The sequence below is a fragment of the Perognathus longimembris genome, chromosome 5, assembly GCF_023159225.1.
Source record: "Perognathus longimembris pacificus isolate PPM17 chromosome 5, ASM2315922v1, whole genome shotgun sequence".
Taxonomy (NCBI): Eukaryota; Metazoa; Chordata; class Mammalia; order Rodentia; family Heteromyidae; genus Perognathus; species Perognathus longimembris.
Genome location: NC_063165.1, coordinates 54,348,683 through 54,370,442, shown reverse-complemented (window position 1 = coordinate 54,370,442; position 21,760 = coordinate 54,348,683). Strand labels below are relative to the sequence as shown.

Here is a 21,760-nt window from a genome sequence, read left to right as displayed (position 1 = left end):
CAGGATAACAAAGCTTAAAAGGTGGTCTTTTGTTTTTGCTAATGTATATTCTAGGATAATCACATAAACTCTCTGCCAGTTTTCATGTGTAAGATGAGAATGTTGCAGTGTTCCAGTGATGCCTAAAAGCCCTTCCAACTCATTCTTTCTGCTTACTGACCTAGTCTTATTACTTATTATTTTCCCACCAGGGTGCTGGCCTAGAGGCTGGGGGAAGGGTGTAGTGTGCATGGACAGAAAAGATAGATTATTTTCTCTCAGAGTTTTTAGTCCAGAGGACAATACAGGATGACTGTGTACTATGGAATTTGGTGTGTCTTTGCCCCCATTCTCTGAGATACATCCTTTATCATAAGAGTCCATGACAGTTCACACTAATAAGATGACTGATGGTGGATCTAAGAGAATTTATGAATGTGACTCAAGAATGGGTTGGGTATTCCCCAAAGAGAAACTGTGTAATTTATAGTTGGAACATTTGAGCTATGTACAAGCCTGACTTCCCGTAGTGCAAAAGGCCTGGGGATTGAGTACAAACTTGTAGCCCATGATTCAGTCTCTCATGTTTACATACTAAAATCTCAGTAACTCTAAACTTTGAAATTCCATTGAGTTTCTCTGGTTTATGATACTCTGCACATTGTCACAAACCTTTTAAATCAATGTTTTCCTGACTCCACAGGGGAAAGAAAAAGAAAGTTTCCTTTGGGATGCTTTTAAGACTTTATCTTGTATAGCTCTCTTTTATACTGTTATCTGACTTGTATGCACTTGCTATAATAAAAATGCAGTAATAGATCGAGCATTTCCCAATTTTGTGAATTGTTGCAGACACTCATTGAAACCAAGGGGAGTAGGAACCTCTACATTTGCAACCACCCATTTATATGCTCCAGGTGGCATAGTGACCCCCAAATTTGTGGCTGGCATCTGAAGTGAAGGGATTTTTGTGGAGAATGTGCCATCATCCTGTGATATTTAACCCTGGGAACTAGGCAACAAAAATCACTGCTTGAGCACATAAAGAAGAGGTACACTGGGTGGACTGAGGACAGGGATAAAGAGTGCCTGAGCTCCTAGGTTACAGAAGCTACGGACTTTAGTGCTTAGAGTGGATCCCACTAGCCATGATGGAATGTGGTTGTAGACTTTATAAAGAGGCTGTGGGAAGCAGGCCTGGACATACCCCTGTGATCCCACCTACTTGGGAGGTAGAAGTAAGAAGATTGCTGGCTGAGGTCAGTGCAGATAAAAGTGTGAGATCCTGTTGGAGAAATAAATGAAAGGCAAATAACCTGGAGACACAATTATGAAGCATAAGGCCCTGAATTTAAACCCCAGGAAAAGAATGAAGTAGCCCTATGTTTGTGGGAATCCACTTCATAACTCATAATCCTGAACCAAGTATGCAGAAACTCAGAATAACTTGCCCAAAGTCATATACCCATTCAGAAGCAATGCTAGGCCAGTGTACCATGTTTTCTGATGATGCCAATCTACCTGAATCCATTCCCATTCTGGTTCTTCTCAGGTGTTCACTAAGTCCCCAGTCTTCTCAAAGTGGAGAGAGGACAGATACAGTATAAGGTCATTCAATTCATTGTGAGTGCTTACTAAGGCATGTGCTCTGATGTTTTCTACAGGAGTATCATTTTACCTGATGCTCAGAACACTATAAGGATACTTCACATGAGCAAAATTTTAATTTATTAAATTATTTATGAAAGGTCAGAAATTAGGAGAGGTGTAAGAGGGTCATGGCCTTGACTCCAGTGCCATGGACTTTGCCTCCATGTTTCTGCCTACTAGCTTAGGTTTTGGAATCTCCTGGCATTCTTTTTCCTTTTTTCACTACTGATCACAAATAAATCACAAAAATTGCCTTAAAATATCCAACATTATGGAAGAAATATCATTAATTCATGATTACCTAGTCATATAAATATTCATACATGTAGAAAAGTATTTAATGGGCTAGGAACAGACATTTCAATTCTAATAATCAAAATTGATATTACTTATAACTCAGATTCTGGTAAGTTTTGTCTTTGGGTTGGCATAATAAATGATTTTAATATCAGTGTTTTAAGATGCTACATGAAATCCCAAGGTTATTAATATCCTGCATTGTCTGCTATTCTATGTGTTATTTTTCTTAGTAGCCTGCTGTTGAACAAAGAGAAGGAGGTGACAGCACCATTCATTTTCTGTGCTCTCCATTGAGGTAGATACTTTTCTCACTTATTAAAAGTTAGTATCAAGCTCTGAGTTCCTTGATCAGAAATACTTTATCAGTGTCATCTCAAAGGAAGGAAATGAACAATAGCTGCTCTAAGCCACACCTTGCTTTTGAGAAGATTCGACTAGAAGAAAATGTTAGCATCTGTTTTCACATGTCAAATACATAGCAGAAACCTAGTTTCATGTCGATGTGAGACACAGCTGAGTTAATGGGAAGTGCCCTTCGGGTGAAAAACTTCCTTTTTAGATTTGTCATTTTTCTATATACAAGACAGACTACATAGAGTTCAGACTGTATCAATAAGGTTTTTGTTATTGGGATATGTTACCATTAATGCAGCTTCAACTCACCTCCCTGAATATTCCTTTCAAAAAATTCATAGGCTATGAAGTGTTTATTTGTGTATGTCTAGAATCTCACAAACAAATATGACCTGGAATGTTCAATTTGCTAATTGCTTACTTGTCAGACAGACCATCAAATTAATAGCCAAATCTTGCACAAGATACTGATAATTCCCAAAGATTTGTAGTTGCTATAAAAGAAAGAAAAAAGAAACGTTATATGTGGTTTCTATCAGCATAATCATCATTCCCAACACTTTATTTCGACAGACCTGGGTCTGAAAACTCTGGGCCTGGGCACTGTCCTTGAACTCTTTTTTTGCTCAAGGCTAGCACTCTTCCACTTGAGCCACAGCATCACTTCTGGCTTTTTCTGTGATTACCTAGAGATAAGAGTCCCACAGACTTTCCTGCCTAGACTAGAAACCATGATCCTCAGATCTCATCTGCCTGAGTTGCTCGGATTACAGGTGTGAGCCACCAATACCCAGCCCAACACTCTTTTTGAACCCCTTCAAACAATTGCTATTTTTGTCTTTTTTTCAGGAAGACAATGACTTACCTAAAGTCATTGGCATCGCATTGAAGGAATGAGACTGGATCAGTATTTTCCCAGAACTTACTGCATTTCATATCATCAATGAGTCATTCAGAGCAGTACCACTTTTTATCAGTCACAGTAATTCTGGTAGTTGTCTTTGCAACTTGAGCTGTTGAGTTCTCAACATAAGATATTAACACCTAAAAGTTTTCTCAGGAATGTTAGGCTTAAAATTTCAAGTCAAGTCCTCAGCTTATTTAAATAGAGTTGTTGTCCATCCTTATCCATGGCTTGGGTCCACAACATGGCTTTCTGGGAACCCATTTATGTTCACAAATTGAACAAAGACCCTTCCCTAATCAAGCCCATTGCTGACTTCTTATTCTTCTATCTCAGTCTTTCTAAATAACTGGATAGACACCGAACTTAATTTTCAAGCTCACACTTACAGACTTGAAGCATTTAGGCATAAATGTCAAATCATTACTCCTTAGGAAGTCATCTTCTATACCATCTTTTGAATCCAGCTATCTTTATCAGCTCATATCAACTGACTGGGCTCTAAACTATATATGTGAAGATGTATATATGTACAAACTATGGTTGACCTCTTAAAGGCACGATCATGTCTGGGTTGCTGTCTAACCATCAGAGTAGATGATTTCTGATTGGACTATGGTTCTAACCATATTCCTGAACACTTAGGTTATTCTTCAACTTTTTAGAAAACTGCAAGGCCTGTTCAACTGCCAATTATTTTTATCTGTTTTATTTTATTTCTCCTATCATCCCTTCTTCTTTTTCCCTAAAAGTGATAAAATTATCTATATGCAGGAAGAGACAGATTAGGGAGAATTTTCCAACAGCAGTTTTAGTTTTCATTCTAAGATCAGCTTTCCTGGAACCCTGGAGGAGATAGTAGCAACTTGCCAGTTCAACTTCACAGAGGCAGGGAGCAGGAGTTGGCCAAGGGAAAGACCTAGGATTTGTCTTGGACGGAGGCAGCACTTGAATCCAGGTTTCCTGACTCAGTCTAGATCTTACTTCTCCTCATCTGGCTCCTTTAGCCCCCTGTGTGTGGCCTTGGTAGGCAATAATCCACAGGATGCTCTAATCCATGGTCCTCTTGTGCACCTTTTAATCCTCCTGTACCCCCTCCTCCCCACCTTTGCCAAAGGCAGTGAAATAACTTTTTCCCTAAGCCTAAATTCCCTGAGCCTATTGAATCATTTCACTGTAAAGAAGGCTATGCTTGGACTAACAAAGATTACTTTCAGTGTCTACAAAGTTTCTTTTTTTTTTTTTTTTTTTTTGCCAGTCCTGGGCCTTGGACTCAGGGCCTGAGCACTGTCCCTGGCTTCTTCCTTTTGCTGAAGGCTAGCACTCTGCCACTTGAGCCACAGCGCCACTTCTGGCCGTTTTCTGTATATATGGTACAGGGGAATCGAACCCAGGGCCTCATGTATACGAGGCAAGCTCTCTTGCCACTAGGCCATATCCCCAGCCCTCAGTGTCTACAAAGTTTTAATTCTTACTGAATTCTTTAAAAAAATTTATTGTCAAGGTGAAGTACAGTGGGTTATACTTATATTAATTTAAGTTATATTAATTTTTAAGTTATATTAATTATTTAAATTATATTAGTTTAAGCATCCTTTTTCAGTTCCAAAGAACTACTAAGTCTTTGCTCACTCTATAAGGTTTGGGAGGAAAGCTTGAGTATGGAAGTTTCAGAATTCCAACACTTTATAATAAAATCCAACAACTTGTCCTCTTTTTTTTTTAATCTCTTCTTAGTCTTTTGCCAAAATTATTCCACAGATGGAGACTGATCCATCTCCTGCTGAGTTATATTTAGGATGCATGCATGATCTCTTTATAGTCAAACATAAGAAAAAGGGACTCAGAGACCGCAAGAAAAACCAACACCCTGGAAAACTGATCCACTTGTACTTACTTCTAGTTCCATATTTCATGTACCATTTTACCGGGTTCCTAAGTGTATAGGCATCATTTTGGGAAATGTCATTTATTTATAAAACATTGAATCTTCAGTAGGGGGGGCACACTTCCAAAGAAAAAACCAAGGTATAAAATAAATGATTTTGATTCATACCCAGTAAAGCAGTAAAATTCCAACACACTGGATTATACCATACATGGTCAAATACTTAAAGATTCCAAAGGATGAAACCAGAGCAGCTCGGCCCTCTCTGTTCAAAATAAATTATAAAAAAAAAAACAATTTAGTTACATATACTAGTTAAAATAAATTATAAAAATTTAGTTGCATACATTAAAATATTTTTGTATTTCAAAAAGTTTACACATTTTATGTGTATTTTATATTTAAAAAACCATTTGATATTTTAAAATACAATTTTGTTGTTACTAGTAAGGTGTTGTACAGAGGGTTTTTCATTTCCTGTCAGGTAATAAATACATAAAACAGCTTGATTTTAATACGCCATTCATGTGCATTGACTTATCATTGATTCACATTCTATTATTTGACAATTTACTGATTTGTCCTCTCCATTATTCATTCATTCATTCTGTCCTTCCATCATTCTGTAATCCCACCCATCTCCTCAAGTTATTTTGTGTTTATTTTCATATATGTACATTGAATATTATGAATGTAAATGTCTACCCTTCCTCTCTTCATTCATCTGCCTCCCCTTGCAAATCTCTCTCTTCCACTAACAAAACATGGTTCAGCTTCCTGGTATTTATTTTGTTAGACTATGTTAGTTGTTCCAGTTATATCACTGGAATTCTCTGTGTATACCATACTTTCATCATTACATCCCCACCGATTATTGATTGACTCACTTTTATTTAGGTCTTAGGAGATCCCAGCTATATACTTGGAGTCACAAAGGTTACAAAATGTATCAGGCAGTGATTTCCATGAAATAAGATTACCATATATGTTATAAACACACTGCAACATCATTATACGGTGCAAATTGTCAAGCATTGACTTGATTATGACTTCTTATATCTTAACAACTTCTGCTTCCTGGGAAATTATGAGTTTTAAAGGCTCTTACATAAAGCTAAAGAATGGGTGCTCTCAAATATTAAGAGGTATGGACATGATTAATATTTGAGATGGAATAGGTTTGCTGGCTTCAATATTCCAGGAAGGGCCTAGGGCACTCATTTAAACTGGGGTAGACATCAAAAGGCTTCAGGCTGCTGTAAAAATTTCAACTCAGAAAGTATATATTCCCCCTTTTAAAAAATTCTATTTGAGCTGTTATCCTTTCATGGAGCTCTAGATGAGGGATCATAGCAAGCCAAGAGATGGCAACACAGGAAGTAACATTTGATGGTTCTGCAGCCTCCTCTGATAAGAGATAAACAAATCCTCAAGGGAGAGACCCACCTCCATTCTGTTTTTAATTTCCAGCAGGTGATGTGGACACCTGTTCTGCTCAAGGACTTTCTTAACCAAATAGAGATGTGAGAAGAAAAACCTCAAAAGCCAAACTATTAACCCCTTTGCCTCAGGCAAGATAAGCAGGTTAAGGGTAAGAGATAGATTGGGACACTCAGGCAGATGTTTTCCATGAGGTGGTGAGGTGCTACCAGGTGTTTCTGACACAGCGCTGAGCAGGAAAAATTTTAAAAAGTTGAAATGAAGCAGGCATGCAGAGCCTAGGTTGTTTTCCCAAGTCTGACATAAATATTATGATTCTAGCCTTATTCTGCAGTTGTACGTAGTTCTAGAAAAATTAAGACACTCAGATTCAAAGGAAAGAAATTTTTTTAAAGCATTTTATGTACAAAATAAGAAATGTTTGCATGGGATTCCACAATTATTCAGCTCTTAGTGATTATGAATTTTAAGTAGCTCACACATTTATTCACGTATTAGCTTAATATTCGTCTAATGTTCTGATGTACCCAGCTTAGTGCTGGAGCATTATGCTTGCTAAAAAATGAATAAGATACAGTCCTTATTCTAAATAACCTGAGTTATAAAAATCAATGAATCATGTATCAAAGGATAAAAATGAAAAATGAAGATGTGGATGTACACATCTAAAAACATACATTATTGCCTACACTCATCTCCCTGCCCCTCCCAGAGTACTTCTTCAGGAATAAGAATGGTCAGGGATCATAAAAGGTAAAATGAGCTTAACAGAGCTGGATGATATCTAATTGTTATGAATCTGTGAAGTATAAAAGCAAACAATTTCTACCCTGAAGTCTTCCTTTGCCATCTGCCACCAGAGACATTTTACGTCATGACTTGTATTCTGAACAGCATGTTGTATTCAGAAGTGAATTGGGCCACATGCACAAAGAATATCTGAAATTCAAGTACCTCAGCCTTTTAGATGGGTTAGGAAGCCTCTTTGTATACCTGTCCTGGAGGTCAGACTCACAACAGGAGCCCTTTACGCATGCTCTTCATCTTAGCCTACATGACTCACATCTAAGAACAATCTTGTCAGGTGGGCTTACTGGCCTCCATGCCACAATCTGAAACTGCCACCCTGTTTGTACATAAGGAGCTTTCCCATTTCCCCATCTAGAATTCACTCCTGCATTGTTCTGTTCACATAAATCCTATTTACCTTTCCAGACCCCCGGAAAGTTTCCTCCTGGTTTGAGTTCTCAATTCAACTGGAGTATTTACTGTATTGTCTGGATGTTCATTTATACAGAGAAAATTCATTAAGTAGATTTCATCATACAACATACATAAAATTCTCTGTCTTTTGTGGATGTGCATGCACACACGTACTGGAGTTTGACTCATTCAATGCAGACTCTGCATCATTCTTTGACACAGAAAACAATATTGAAAAAGCACTACATGGGGGCTGGGAATGTGACCTAGTAGTAGAGTGCTTGCCTAGCATGCATGAACCTCTAGGTTCGATTCCTCAGCACTACATATACAGAAAGGCTGTGGCTGTGGCTGTGCTGTGGCTCAAGTGGAAGAGTACTAGCCTTGAGCAAAAAGAAGCCAGGAACAGTGCTCAGGCCCTGAGTTCAAGCCCCACGACTGGCAAAAAACCCAAAGAAAACAAAAAGAACTACATGATTTATATTCATGATGGATATCGCATTATTGATGCGATCATTGTATTAAGCCAAGTGTTAAGCCATATGGAATGTAACCAAAAGTCTTAGGTTCACCAATGACAAATCAGTAAAGCATTAGCCTCTTTGTTACAAATGAAGAATCAAATAACTGAGTTTGTGAATATCCATGCTTGACTTGAAGATCTAAATCTTCCTTAAAATAGGGGAATGTGGAGTCGGGAAGAGGTGCTACTCTGGAGGTAGAAGAGAGAGGGATGTGTGAGGTTGGAGAAGAACATGGGTGCAGACAGGGTCCAAGGAGATGTGTAAAGCTGCCTTATTGATAAGCATCTGGAGTCATGGAAGGCCAAGCTGGACATTTTCCTTAAAGTAAGCTGTTTGTTTTGGTGGACCAAAGGACATGCTGGAGAACTACAGGGTTGTCATTTTAGGATAAACCTCAGAGTTTGGTGATGCCTTCCAGAACACTGACTACATAGATGTCTAGAAGTTACCCCAAAGTGCTTGGTAGACAACAAGGGAAACAGATTTATGAACCAAGTGCAAAACCTACTGTTTCTTTCATTCTCTTTTACTTAAAAAAAATCCGTTTTAGGGTTTTAACTCATAGCCTGAGTGCTAACCTTGAGCTCTTTTGCTCAAAGCTAGGGCTCTATCACTTTGAACTATGTCTCCACTTCCAGTTTTCTGGGAATTAATTGAAGATAAAAGTCTCATGGACGTTCCTGCCCAGGCTGGCTTTGAACCACAATCCTCTGATGTTAGCCCCTGGGTAGCTAGGATTATAGGCATGAGCCACAAGTACCAAGCCTATTTCATACTTCATTTCATTTAAGATGTAAATAAAGGTCAGATCAGAACTAAAGGTAGAATGTTGGAGAAAATAAACAGGGAGAATAAGCTGCTCTCACTTCTTTCCCTTGCCTAAGCTATTATACTATCTTTTATGTCAACATTTTGGATGTTCATGAACTTCCATTCTGTAAACATACAACAGTATTTGTATAAACTAGTAATGGCTCCTTTTGGCTTTCTCCCTCATCCACAATGGCTGAGAGAAATATTCCAACAAGTATATAGTATACAAAGTAAAGAAGAAGAGATGATATGCAATCAGGTTGTAGATACCAAGTCAGACTTTCAACTGTGAAACTCATGAAAAACTCACCTAGTTTTTAAGGGTCAGTCAGCAAAAGTAGTGTGTGTGTGTGTGTGTGTGTGTGTGTGTGTAACAACAGTATTTTCAAACAGTGCTAATTGTACCTGATTTAGTGCTTTATCAGCACTTTGCTCACACCTCTTATCATGGCATTTATGACTTTAATTTAGAATAGAAGTCTGTCTATCTCCTCAGCCAGATGATGAGCCTGCTGACCCTGAGGGGAAGAAGGAGGGCTTACCTGATGAGGTGAGGTACACACTCAATGTTGGCTGTTTTTGAGGTGAAAGGGGATGCCACAGATGCTTCTTGCTCTGACAGTGAGATGCCTGCATGAGCCATTTTCAAAGCCTGGAATGATTGATCCATGTCAACCCATGATGCCTCATTCTAGAGTCTAACTCCTCAAATACTAAGAGACTGTCCATCACATGATAGCATTAAATCTAGAAGTCTCTATTTTCCAGATCTCTAGTTATGCTGTGCTTTAATCTGGAATGTCCTGCCTTCCTTGAGCCACAAAGTTACCAATTAAAGAGACACCAACTCACACTGGATATTGTATATATGCCTACCTGAACTAGGGAAGGGAAAGAAAAATGAGGGTGTAACAGATATCACAAGAAATGTACTCACTACCTTATTATGTAACTGTATCCCCTTTGCACAGCTCCTTGTCAATTAAATTTAATTAATAAAAAAGAGACACAAACTAGTGAATCATGTTTGCATATTTGTGCATGTGTGTGTGTAAAATAAAAAAAAGTAGCTAGTACCATGGATGATGTATACTAGATACAAGTTCAATAAATATTCAAATATTTCTTCCTTTCTCTTTTCCCACTAAGTGTTTTATATCTCTGTTATGTAATGTAGGGTCTCGGGGGGGAGGGAGGGACAGAGACATTTTTTTTTTTTAGCATTTGCTCTTTGTTTTATTTTGAACTCGACAAAATTATTTTTTCTTTCTTTTTCTTCTTCTTATTTTTTTTTTTTTGCCAGTCCTGGGGCTTGAACTCAGGGCCTAAGTTTTGTTTGCTAAGGCTAGCACTCTACCACTTGAGCCACAGCTCCACTTCCGGCTTTTTATGTTTATATGGTACTTAGGACTTGAACCCAGAGCTTCATACAGGCCAAGCAAGCACTCTACCACTAAGCCACATTCCCAGTCCTGAACTTGACATAATTATTAAGAATTAATATTCATTCTACTTTTCAACAACAGATTAAAATCTAACTTCTCCTGAAGCATAGGCAAAAGTAAACTTGTAATAAATCTCCTCCAAGTATGACTAAAAATTTCCACAGAACTTTGGAGAAAATATGTAAGAGGAAAGAATAACAAATACCTAGATCTTAAATACTTAATATGCTTTGGAAACATAAAGCAATCCTCCTCTTCCTCCTCCACCTTCCTCTTCTTACTTTTCTGTCTCCTTCTTCTTTGTTGGTACTAGGACTTTAGCTTCTTTTGCTTAAAGCTAGCCCTCTATCATTTGAGCCACAGAGCCACTTCTGGCTTTTTCTGAGTAGGTTACTGGAAATAAAAGTCCCATGCACTTTTCTGCCAGGGCTGGCTTCAAACTGTGATTATCAGATCTCAGCCTCCTCAGTAGCTAGGATTACAGATGTGAACCACCAGTGCTCTTTTGTTGTTGTTGTTCATCTTTTCTGTTTCTTTTTCGTGTTGCAGATCACACCTCTCCCAATGTAGACAAGTGCTCTACCACTGACTTACATATACCTCCATCTTCTCTTTCACTCACTATCACACAATTAGATTCTAAAAATTCTTTTTTTTTTTGTCAGTCCTGGGCCTTGGACTCAGGGCCTGAGCACTGTCCCTGGCTTCTTTTTGCTCAAGGCTAGCACTCTGCCACTTGAGCCACAGTGCCACTTCTGGCCGTTTTCTATATATGTGGTGCTGGGGAATCGAACCCTGGGCTTCATGTATTCAAGGCAAGCACTCTTGCCACTAGGCCATATTCCCAGCCCCTAAAACTTCTTTTATGTACATAATCCTCAAGATAGTCAGCACCTTCAAATCATTTCTATTGCAACTAACTCACACATAATATATGTGTGTGTGTGTTTCAACAACATCTTTAAAACTCAGAATATAAAACACATATTGCCCTTCTGTCATGTATGAGAAATTATCTGAGAATCAATCAGCATAGGCTTTGTTAGAGTATGTAATAGCAAAATAGTTTAGTCAAGATTCCAGTGAGTGCTTTTGACAAATCTAACTTTAAATATTAACCTCCGTGGAAAAGTTTGATGGAAATAAGTAATATTTACATGTAACTCAAAACTGTAATCATTCATTTAAAACTTTTCCTATACTTGGCCTAGTTCCAGTGGCTCATGCTTGTAATCCTAGCAACTCAGGAGGCTGAGATCTGAAGATCACAGTTCAAATCCAGATGTAGGCAAGAAAGTCTGTGAGATTCTGACCTCTATTAGCCATCAAGAAGCCAGAAGTGGAACTGTGGAAGTGGAAGAATATCAGCTTTGAGCAAAAAAGCTCAGGGAAAATGCCCAGGCCCTGAGTTCAAGCCTGATAACAAAAAGCAAAAACAAAATAGACCTTTCTTTCACTAAGACTTTATCAGCTATGTACTTTCATTTTATTATTGGTAGCACAAACTATTTAAACCAAACAATCTCATAAAGTCCCTATTGGGTCTGAAATATGGGAGTCTAAGTAGCACCTTCTTGTCATGATTGTTCTAGGAGTTTTCAGAAAACTGCTGAAGAGATTCCCCTGTCCACCCACCACATCCCACCCACAGGCAGAGGTGAACACATACACAACAAAACGAAGAAGCATGTGATAGAAAGATAGTAAAGAGACTGACTCAGGGAGCATGGGAGTGCACAAGGGGGCACTGATAAACTACATATGATAGCAAAAGTTATTTCTACTCACCCCACAGTCATTGGCTCCATCTCCACACATGCCCACATAATAACTGCAGGGGAAAGGATATGGAAAATGAATGTCATGACAGCATTTTCAAATCATTTCTATCACCATGAACTTACAATGTGTGTGTGTTTGTAAGTGTATGCTGAACACACAGGAGATCATGCTGAAAGAAAATGACTTGGAGAGACATAGTCCCAGAGGAGAAAGGCCTTTGCATTATTTAAATTGTTTCAATCAATCACACTGAACTGGTGGTGACATTGCCAAGGTCATCAGCCAAAACAGTAATCACACACGTCAGAAGATGTCCTCTTTCATTACATTCACCAAGGCCAAACTCAAGAATATGAAGTCATCATTTGAAAACTTCCCACACAAGCTAATAGGAGATCATCCCCTAATCTGGCTGAAGTTTGGTTGCTGACTGCTGCTGAGGGTTTAGACATCAGAAATTTAGATGACAAACATTGGGGAAATAATTTAGAAGACAAAACTTGAAGCCTGTACCCATATTCATTGCATCTCTGAGTGACAGTGAGGCAATATGCCTACATCTAAAGCAGTTGGATGTGCAAGTAGGATATTAGTAGATGAGAAAAACTTAAGAGCTGCCATCAGAAAAGGAATTTTGGGTGCCTTCTCTTATTACTGGAGTTGATCAGTTATAATACCATGAAGGATTCAGTGACATATTCCCCAAATCTGATAAAACTATAAAATCAACCAGGGGGCCAATATTAGGTTCTTACTACTGGTTGAACTCAAGAAAATGACTCTTGTAGATCAGATTAGTCACATGCATATGGTTCAGTCTAACATTGAGCTGGATTTGGTACTGGGATAATGTTGGATGGAGATCACCCTATAAACATGTGCATGCATATGTCACCATAGTGCCCACAATAGCTGAGAGTGGCTTCCATCCTTCACACATAATGCATGTATCTGATCTCTGTATTGCTCTAACAACCTTGCATTGTCTGGCATTCCCTGAATTCAGAAGGAAAATCCACACAGCCTTAGCCACACAACTTCAATGATAAAACCAGGAAGAGGAAGATAGAGAGATTGAAAAGAGAGCTTATAGGGCTGGGAGTATGGCCTAGTGGCAAAAGTGCTTGCCTCAGATACATGAGTCCCTGGGTTCAATTCCCCAGCACCACATATATAGAAAATGGCCAGAAGTGGCGCTGTGGCTTAAGTGGCAGAGTGCTGGCCTTGAGCAAAAAGAAGCCAGGGACAGTGCTGGGGCTCTGAGTCCAAGGCCCAGGACTGGCAAGAGAGAGAGAGAGAGAGAGAGAGAGAGAGAGAGAGCTTATTCTGAGATAGCATGTGCTTTCCTGACTTAATTTTACTTTAGGGAAATACAATATCAAGTTGACAAAATTTCTCAAATATTTGAGACATGTGAGTGAACAGGTCACTTTAGATAGTGGTCATTCACCAAGGAAAGCAATATGGGAGTTATTAGGTAGTATTTGAGTCTCCCAATTTGTCTGTTTTTCTTTTAAGTTGCAATCTAGAAACTGCAAAACTCACAGAAGGCAATAAGCTGATCTAGTCTCAACAAAAAAACTGTTTTTCTCTGATGTGATTTGGTCATCTATGTTTTTGAGTAAGATAAGAAAGGACACCTCTATTAAAGAGATGTCACTTGACTTCTTGCCAGGAAGGCTAGAAATTGCTTGTCTATCTCCTAATGGAACAAACCAGAATTGCTCCAACATACTCCCATTTTTTTCCATACTAAGCTATAGAACCCTTTCCATCATTTATTTATTTATTTATTTATTTATTTATTTATTTATTTATTTATTTATTTTGCTCAAGGCTAGCACTCTACCACATGAGCCACAGCACCACTTCCAGCTTTTTCTGTGTATGTGGTACCAAGGAATCAAACCCAGGGCTTCATGTATGCTAGGCAAGCACTCTACCACTAGGCCAAACTCCTAGCCCGACTTTCCATCATTTCTTTCCTTCACATTTAAGCAGGAGATCTGCTACAAGATGCTTTTTGAGCCACCAAATGGATGCTGCAGGAGTTTAGGCAGCTTTTAAAATGACCCTCAGTGGTCTGTGGCCTCCAGATAGTGATTGACAGAGTGAAATTCACTCTCTTGAATGTGGGTTGGACCTAATGATTTGCCTTTAATAAAGAAAAGACAGGAAAACTGATGGGATGTCAACTCTGAGATGAGAGGAAAAAAAGCAACAACATCTCTCCAAGTCTGTCTCTCTCCATGTCTCTGTGTCTCTGTGTATCTCTCTGTGTCCTCTGTCAATCTCTCTCTCTCTCTCTCTGTTTCTTTCTATATTTCTTTTTGCTAACTCTTATGTATGTCTGCAAGTTGCCTTGTGAAATGGCTTATGTCTCAAAGAACTAAGGGTAGCTTCTTCCAACAGTCAATGCAAGATGGAAGTTCTTGGTCCAAGGGTCCACAAAGGAGATCAATCTATCCAGCAACATGAGAGTGAATCTGGTGGTAAGGCTGAGGCCCTGAAATGATTGCACTCTTGACCAACACCTGATTGTATCCTATGAGACCCTGACTGTAACTGAGCCACACCTGGACTCCTGACCTACAGTTATATAAAAAACAACAAATGATGTTATTCTAAGCCTCTAAGAACTTGTTACACAGCAATAGATAACAGATATATTTTTCCTTTCATGCCATACCACCTACTTTAATTTCTGAAATTCTTCAACAAGGCTTGATTTCTGCCCAGGAGACATTCTTGCAAAAATAGTTCCATTCACCAGAATCTAAGGAAAAAATAATCATTGCTATATGATTGGTACCAAAGAACCTTTAAAAAATGAAAATCTGGATAAACTATTCCAAGCTCTGATTTAATATAGCACTAGGGGGTATGTCATTAGAGCTGATGGCAGGAAAGGGGCATAAAGGAATTTAATACTTTAATATAAAACTTTCACTTTAAGCCTTCCACCCCAACTCTATTACATTTTTCCAGACCATTTTTTTCTAGCTGGGGTGACCTCTAATTAATAATAATAATGAAGCAGCACATAGGGATAAAAATACTTAAGGAAATTCAGCTCTTTTTATTACCCTCTGTCAGTCTTCACAGTTCCAGCAAGGCAGAGAAAATAGCCACAGGGAAAAAAATTACATTAATTGAAGCAAACCAGACTCAAAGAGACATAAGTTGCATGGTTTCCCTAATTTGTTATAACTAGAATGTACCTATAAATCTACAAGTAAACACACTGAATGCTAAAAACAAAATAAAACAAAAAGTGCACTTGGACATGATAAATTACACAGGGCTCTACACATTCACATAGTGAGACTAAAGGAAGATATTCATAGGAGAAGATCACAAAGGTTCAATATCTATGGGCATATAATAATATAAAATAATGTTTATCAAAAGGAAATCCAAGAAATGGAAACAATAAGTTTTATGTTTCTTGTTTTTCCCCCTCCTTTGTCACTGTTTAATTATTACTGTACCTTTGTTTATCTGTTTGGGGGAGGGTAAGAGGGAGCACAAATGTTGGGACAAAGGTGAACAAATAGAGCAATGATTCTCATTAGACACTGTTGAAAATGAACTATACAACAAGTAGAGGAGCAGAGTTGGGGGGAAACTGGGAGAAAAGGAGGGAAAAGATGACACTGTTCAAAAACAAATGTGCTCAATACCTGAGTTATGTAACTGTAACCCCTCTGTGTCTCACCTTTACAGTAACAATAAAATTAATTTTAAAAAATAGACCAGAAGTTGAGAAACAGGTTCTGAATTTAGCTGTGCAAGACTCAGGCAAATGATAGTCTCTCCGAGTCTCACCTTCCCATCTCTAAAATGAAGAACTAGAAAAAAGAGGTTCCTATAAGCCTTTCAAGTCTAGATTTGTTGGTCCCTGACTGTCAAGTTGACCAATTTTTTTCAGGCCCTGCTAAAAGATGGTAGCTGTCCTCAGCTTTTGCTCCATTTATCTTTTCCACATTGACAGCACAACCCTGCACAGTACTATTTTAAACTAGGACACACAGAGGACAAGATAACAAATGAGGTTGAAAATAAACCACAGGGCCTTTGTTTCCTCCTGCTGTAATTTAAGAATCCAGACAGGAGGGGAATGGAGATCAGGCTGATGTGATCTGATGGCTTTCAAAAAGAGGCTGGCCTATAAAACAGGAAGCATTTTTTGAATGATCTGGAAGTTCTCCAAGGTAAAGAGGGAACGAGTGTGGGCATCTGAGGCTGGTTTGGACATGGGTGAGAAGCTGGACCAGAACACAAATTCTGAAAGGTAGCGGTGTGTTTGCATTGAGCCAGGTTAGGATAGGCAGATCAGGAGCTTTCTGTGGGAGCATGTCTTTTCAAGGATGCTTCCTAACTAACACCACCTCAGTGAACATCTTTTTGTTGTTCTCTTCCTCTCTGTGCCTCTCTGATTTGTAGAGCAAATAAAGCATTTCCCTTCTCCAATACTTACTTTGGGAAGCAAGCTGTAGAAATGCTGAAAGAGCACTTGGTATGACTTCCCACTCATTGCAAAATGGTAGTGGCTCCCTCTTTCTCCTTCAGGTATGGAACTGTTTCCAAGATTGATGTGGGTTTCCTAAAATCAAGAAGGAATTATTTCTACATAGGCTGTCAAGGACTGTGTCCTGGAGGAAAGTGAATCCATGTCTCATCACAAAGTGAGGGGCAACGAATACAGAATGTGTAACTTGACTGGGACAACTTTGTTCTACAAGAAGAGGACTCTCAAAATGCACCCCAGATTATACAAACACATGATACTTAAACCTCATGGATCCTGTCCCGGGAGATAAATCCTTACCAACTAGTACTAAATTACAAAAAAGCAGGAAACATCCTTTACTTCACCTCTCTCCCCATGTAGCCTTTTCCCTGAGATCTCTTACATTCATCCGTCCAGTTTCTTCACTGGAAAGTGGCTGATTCCCTTTTCAAATGTCTAGGTCCTTTCAGCACCTGACCTCTACCTTCTGTTATGACTTTATTGAAGCAAGTGACCCTGGAAGAAGATGAAGGTACCTAGATCCTCTTCTGCATCATTGCTACTCCTGCTTCCCCTCATTCCCTTGCCTGCCACCTGCCACTATTTCCTTCTGCTGTGTTCCAGTCCCACCTAGATTCTAGTTGGAAAGGAAGCTTCTGATGGTATCAGTGCATTTAAAGCCTCCACAACTGACGAGGAACTAATAATGGTTTTCATGCAACATTTTCAGAGGGTCTTACATTTTTGTAGGTGTCTATATTCATAATATAGGAAATGAGAATAGTCTATTCATTGGAGAAAAATCAACACCAGGTATGGAGGTTCATGCCTATAATCCCAGCTACTCCAGAGGAAGAGATCTGGAGAGCTGTGATTCATAGTCAGCCTGGACAAAAATTAGCAAGACTCCACTTTAACCTGTCGTTCAGGTATGATGGCATACACATGATACCTACTGCAAAGCAATGAAGAAAAGGCATTCAATAAAGCGCCCCTGACATAAGGACAGGAATTCCTTTTACTTGTATCTAGGAAGGTAGGAAGAGAAGGTATAGCAGGATGAAGAAAGCTGAGACTATAATGTAACTTCCACCAATGATGGCCTAAAATTTTCAAAACATATTGAACTCCTGAGTGAGATAAAGGGGCTATTGGCTAAAGTTAAAGTTCTGAGTTCCAAGTCTGAGTTCTGAAAGCCAGGCAACGTGTATCAATGGAGAAGCAAGTGAGTTCACAAGGAAATTAGCAGCAGAAGGATGAAAGCAGAGAGAGCTGTCATCATTCACAATCTATGTACTTGGACACTGAGTTTAAACTTCCCATAGAAGTGGAAGGGCTATTTTGTGCAGTTGTGTAGTGGATGTAGTGAGTAAATGTCCACTCTACACTCAATAATCCAAAAGGCTGCTCATCCTGGAGCAAGGGAGCATTTCTGTAATTCAACACCCTGAGGCCTCTCTCTTTGAAATCACACAAAAGCATCAGTGTTACATTTAGTGATGGGATGTCAAGCTTTGGCCATTCTCACCATATGGAAGAGCTCTCTGTTCTAAGTGCATAGGCAGGAAGACTACTGACTAAAGATACCCATCACTTGTTAGTTTCAAGTCGAAGACACAGTGTAAACTAAATGCCCATGAATTTTGATAGGAAACAGACTTAAGTCTGGTTTCTGCTATACAATTAATCCGTTTATGTGTTTTTATTTTATTTATTTATTTTTGTTGTTGTTAGTTGTGTGGCTTGAACTTAGGGCCTGGGTGCTGTCTCCGAGTTCTTTTGCTCAAGGCTACCACTTTGAGCCACAGTGCCACTTCCAATTTTTCTGGTGATTAGTTGGAGATAAGAGTCTCACAGACTTTCCTGCCAGGGCTGGCTGATCCTCAGATTTCAGCCTCCTGAGTAGCTTGGATTACACATTTGAGCCACCAGCACCTGGCCTTGGTTGTATTTTCTTGTATGTACCCTAATTGCATTGGGTTTTTGTGAAGATCAAATAGTAATTACAGATGTATAAACCAGCAATTTTCAAACATGACTACATATGGGAACCACTGGAAAAAGCACCTCTTCCACTCCAGAGATTCTGAGTGGATTGGTTAAGCCTGCATTCAGAATCTTGAAAGTCCCCCGGGGGGCTGCAATACACACCCAGGACTGAGTTGTACTCAGAGATGCTTTGCAAACTATTGCCCTCTGGACAGATGTGAGGAATTATCTGCAATGACTTCTACAGCTGAGCCAGCTGTGCTGTACTAGGGCCGCATGCCATTAGTGCAGGCCTGGAAAACAGGGCTTCTATGTTTGCTCACATTCTTCTCAGGTCCAGTCTCTTGGTTCTCTACCAGCTGCCAGGACACAGATGCGGGAACAAGTTCTTCAGGCTCATTGGCTTCCACAATGATGACTTGACTGCCTGGAGGAATCATTTCAGAATTCTTTGCAACTGTAATGGCTGTTTGAAGATTGTCACCTGAGAGACAAAGAAATTTTGTTTTAGGTACAAATCTACCAACAACCAGTATTGAGTTGCCTCTTGTCCAACTTTCTTTATGCTCTTTGGGGATATTTGTTGCTTCCTGCTTTATTTTATAACTGTTTATCTTCTTCCCCTCATCCCAAGACTGCCTCTAGTGGGTAAACACTAAGTTCACAATATTTAGCATTGTATCCAGCCCATTGTGAATGCACATGTAAGCTATTCACAGCTGATTGACTAGTCTTTAGGAAAAAGGTGGTGCTTAGTGGCAAACATAATCTAATTCTCTAGTCTGATAGCATATGGCCACCCTTGAAATCTGGTGCGCTTAGGGCCAGGCCATGCTTGGGTTTGCAGAACGCATACATCATGCCTGACTTTTCTGCCCTGGGGACCATCAATCAGAGCTCACATCCTTCACACAGAAGCCTCATTGGGACTGTCTATGAAAGCACATCGTCTGTCCTCATGTTTAAACATTCTCTGTGAGCCTCCTGATGCTCTGCAGATCCTCAGAAAGTGGAATGGACAAAGAGAATGAGATATAGTCCATTCCTGCAAAGTTTCCAGCTCAGCTACACAGGAATGCTGCACAGGTGACAGGGACACAAGGGACAAATAACACAGCAGAGCATCTTCCGTTCTGCCTCAGTTGCCTTGACTCATTGAGCACATTATGCCCAGGATACAGTCAGCTTGTCAGGCCTCTAGAAACAAACCTGTAACCATTACGGTCCTGATGCAGGCCTCACTCAGCTCCTTCAAGACCTGTTTGGTTTCCTTTTTCAAGCGGTTCTCCATAATGAGAAGTCCCAGAAATGTTAACTCTGACTCCACTTTTTCCCTTTGGATTCAGGAGAAAATCAATATTAAAACATAATCATGGAGTCTCAAGAGTTAATTTACTTACTCTTCCATGTTCATTGTAACATTATTCACAGTAGCCAAGCTATGGAAACAGCTCAGTTATTTTTTATTTCTTTATTTCCTTTGAACTGTATTTCCATTGAACAACTTCCCATTTCTTTCCTCACTAGTTCTTGATAGCCACCATTTTATACTCTACACCTAAGAGCTTGATTACTTTAGAAATTTTTCACATAAATGGGATTGTGCAGTACTTTTTCCTCTTCCTGCTGGTTTATTTCAGTTAACCTGAGGTTCCCAGGTTTGTCCACATTGTCTCCTATAGCAATATTTTCTCATTTTTAAGTCTAAATAGTATTCCGGTTCATATATATATATATATATATATATATATATATATATATATATACATTTTCTTGAGCTATTTAGCCACTGATGGGCATGGAGGTCATTTTCCCTTCTTTGCCATTGTGAATAATGCTGCAAAGGACATAGACATGTAGGAGACACCCCACTGAAATCTTGATTTCAATTCTTTTGGTTATGTTGATGGATATAGGATTGTGAGATGGCTGGGTTATATGGTTATTCTTTTAACCATTTCAAGACTAACCACACAATTTTCCAGAGCAGCTATGCTCTTTTGCATTCCTCTATTTTCTCACCAACACTTTAATCTTTGTGGCATGAGGCGACCTCATTATGATTTTGATTTGCATGGTACTCAGAATGAGTAAAGCTTGTACAGAGAATGTTTGTGAAGGTCCTTTGCTCATTTTAAATCAGGTTATTTATTTATTCTTTTCTATTTAACCATATTCCTCAGATACTTTGGATATTAATTTTTTATCATACACATGGCTTGCAACTACTTTCTCCTATTCCATAGGTTGTTGTCTTATTATGTTGATTGTTTCATTTGCTGTGCAGAAAACTTTTATAGTTTAGTGCTCATATACAAAAAGTATTCCATATATAAAAGGGAAAGATTTCTGATTATTGGTTTGAAATGGATAAGACTTAAATATAGACTGTAAATATTGAGCCTTCTAGAGGAAGCCTAGGGTTTTTTAAAAAAAATATCATTAAGTAGGGATACAAAGGAGTTGTCATTTAACAAAGCAGTTTATGAAATAATATATCCCAATCAATGTCACCCCTTTCCACATTGTCACCCATCTCTCCACACCTACATTTTCCCTCTCTCTTCTTAATTTTGTAAGGTATGTTTTTGATTCTTGGCTGCATTCTCCTCCTTTTCTGCTCTTCATTTGTCCATCCTTTTCCCTTGACCCCCACCACACCCCTTTTGAGTACCCATGTTTTGGTATTTTATTTTGGAAAACTTGGACTTTGCCTTTCTGAGGAATTACACTATGTGAGTTCTCCCTTAAATCTACGTTACTTCTGTTAATGTATTTGTATATACTTGCATATCAGTAAGCATATTTACTTATATGTATATAAGCTAAATCTAGCTTCCACATATACGGAAAACAATTTTGGCAATAATTTTCTTAGCTGTGGCAGCAGAAGCTCAGACAATTAAATAAAAAAAAATAGACAACACTTTTTACTTCTGTTTTACACTCCTTTCTTTCGTTCCCTACCTTGGGGCA

The 21,760-nt window shown here is 38.9% G+C and overlaps 1 protein-coding gene across 1 annotated transcript in view; it reads right to left on the bottom strand.

Moving 5' to 3' along the window:
- The window catches only part of Atp13a5 (ATPase 13A5), a 117,632-nt gene that overhangs the window by 11,001 nt on the left and 84,871 nt on the right, over positions 1–21,760 (bottom strand). The window contains 8 exon segments of the mRNA XM_048345838.1: positions 2,705–2,777; positions 5,244–5,340; positions 9,598–9,707; positions 12,289–12,331; positions 14,979–15,058; positions 16,763–16,888; positions 19,108–19,268; positions 19,994–20,118. Of these exon segments, the coding sequence (XP_048201795.1) occupies positions 2,705–2,777; positions 5,244–5,340; positions 9,598–9,707; positions 12,289–12,331; positions 14,979–15,058; positions 16,763–16,888; positions 19,108–19,268; positions 19,994–20,118 (815 nt within the window).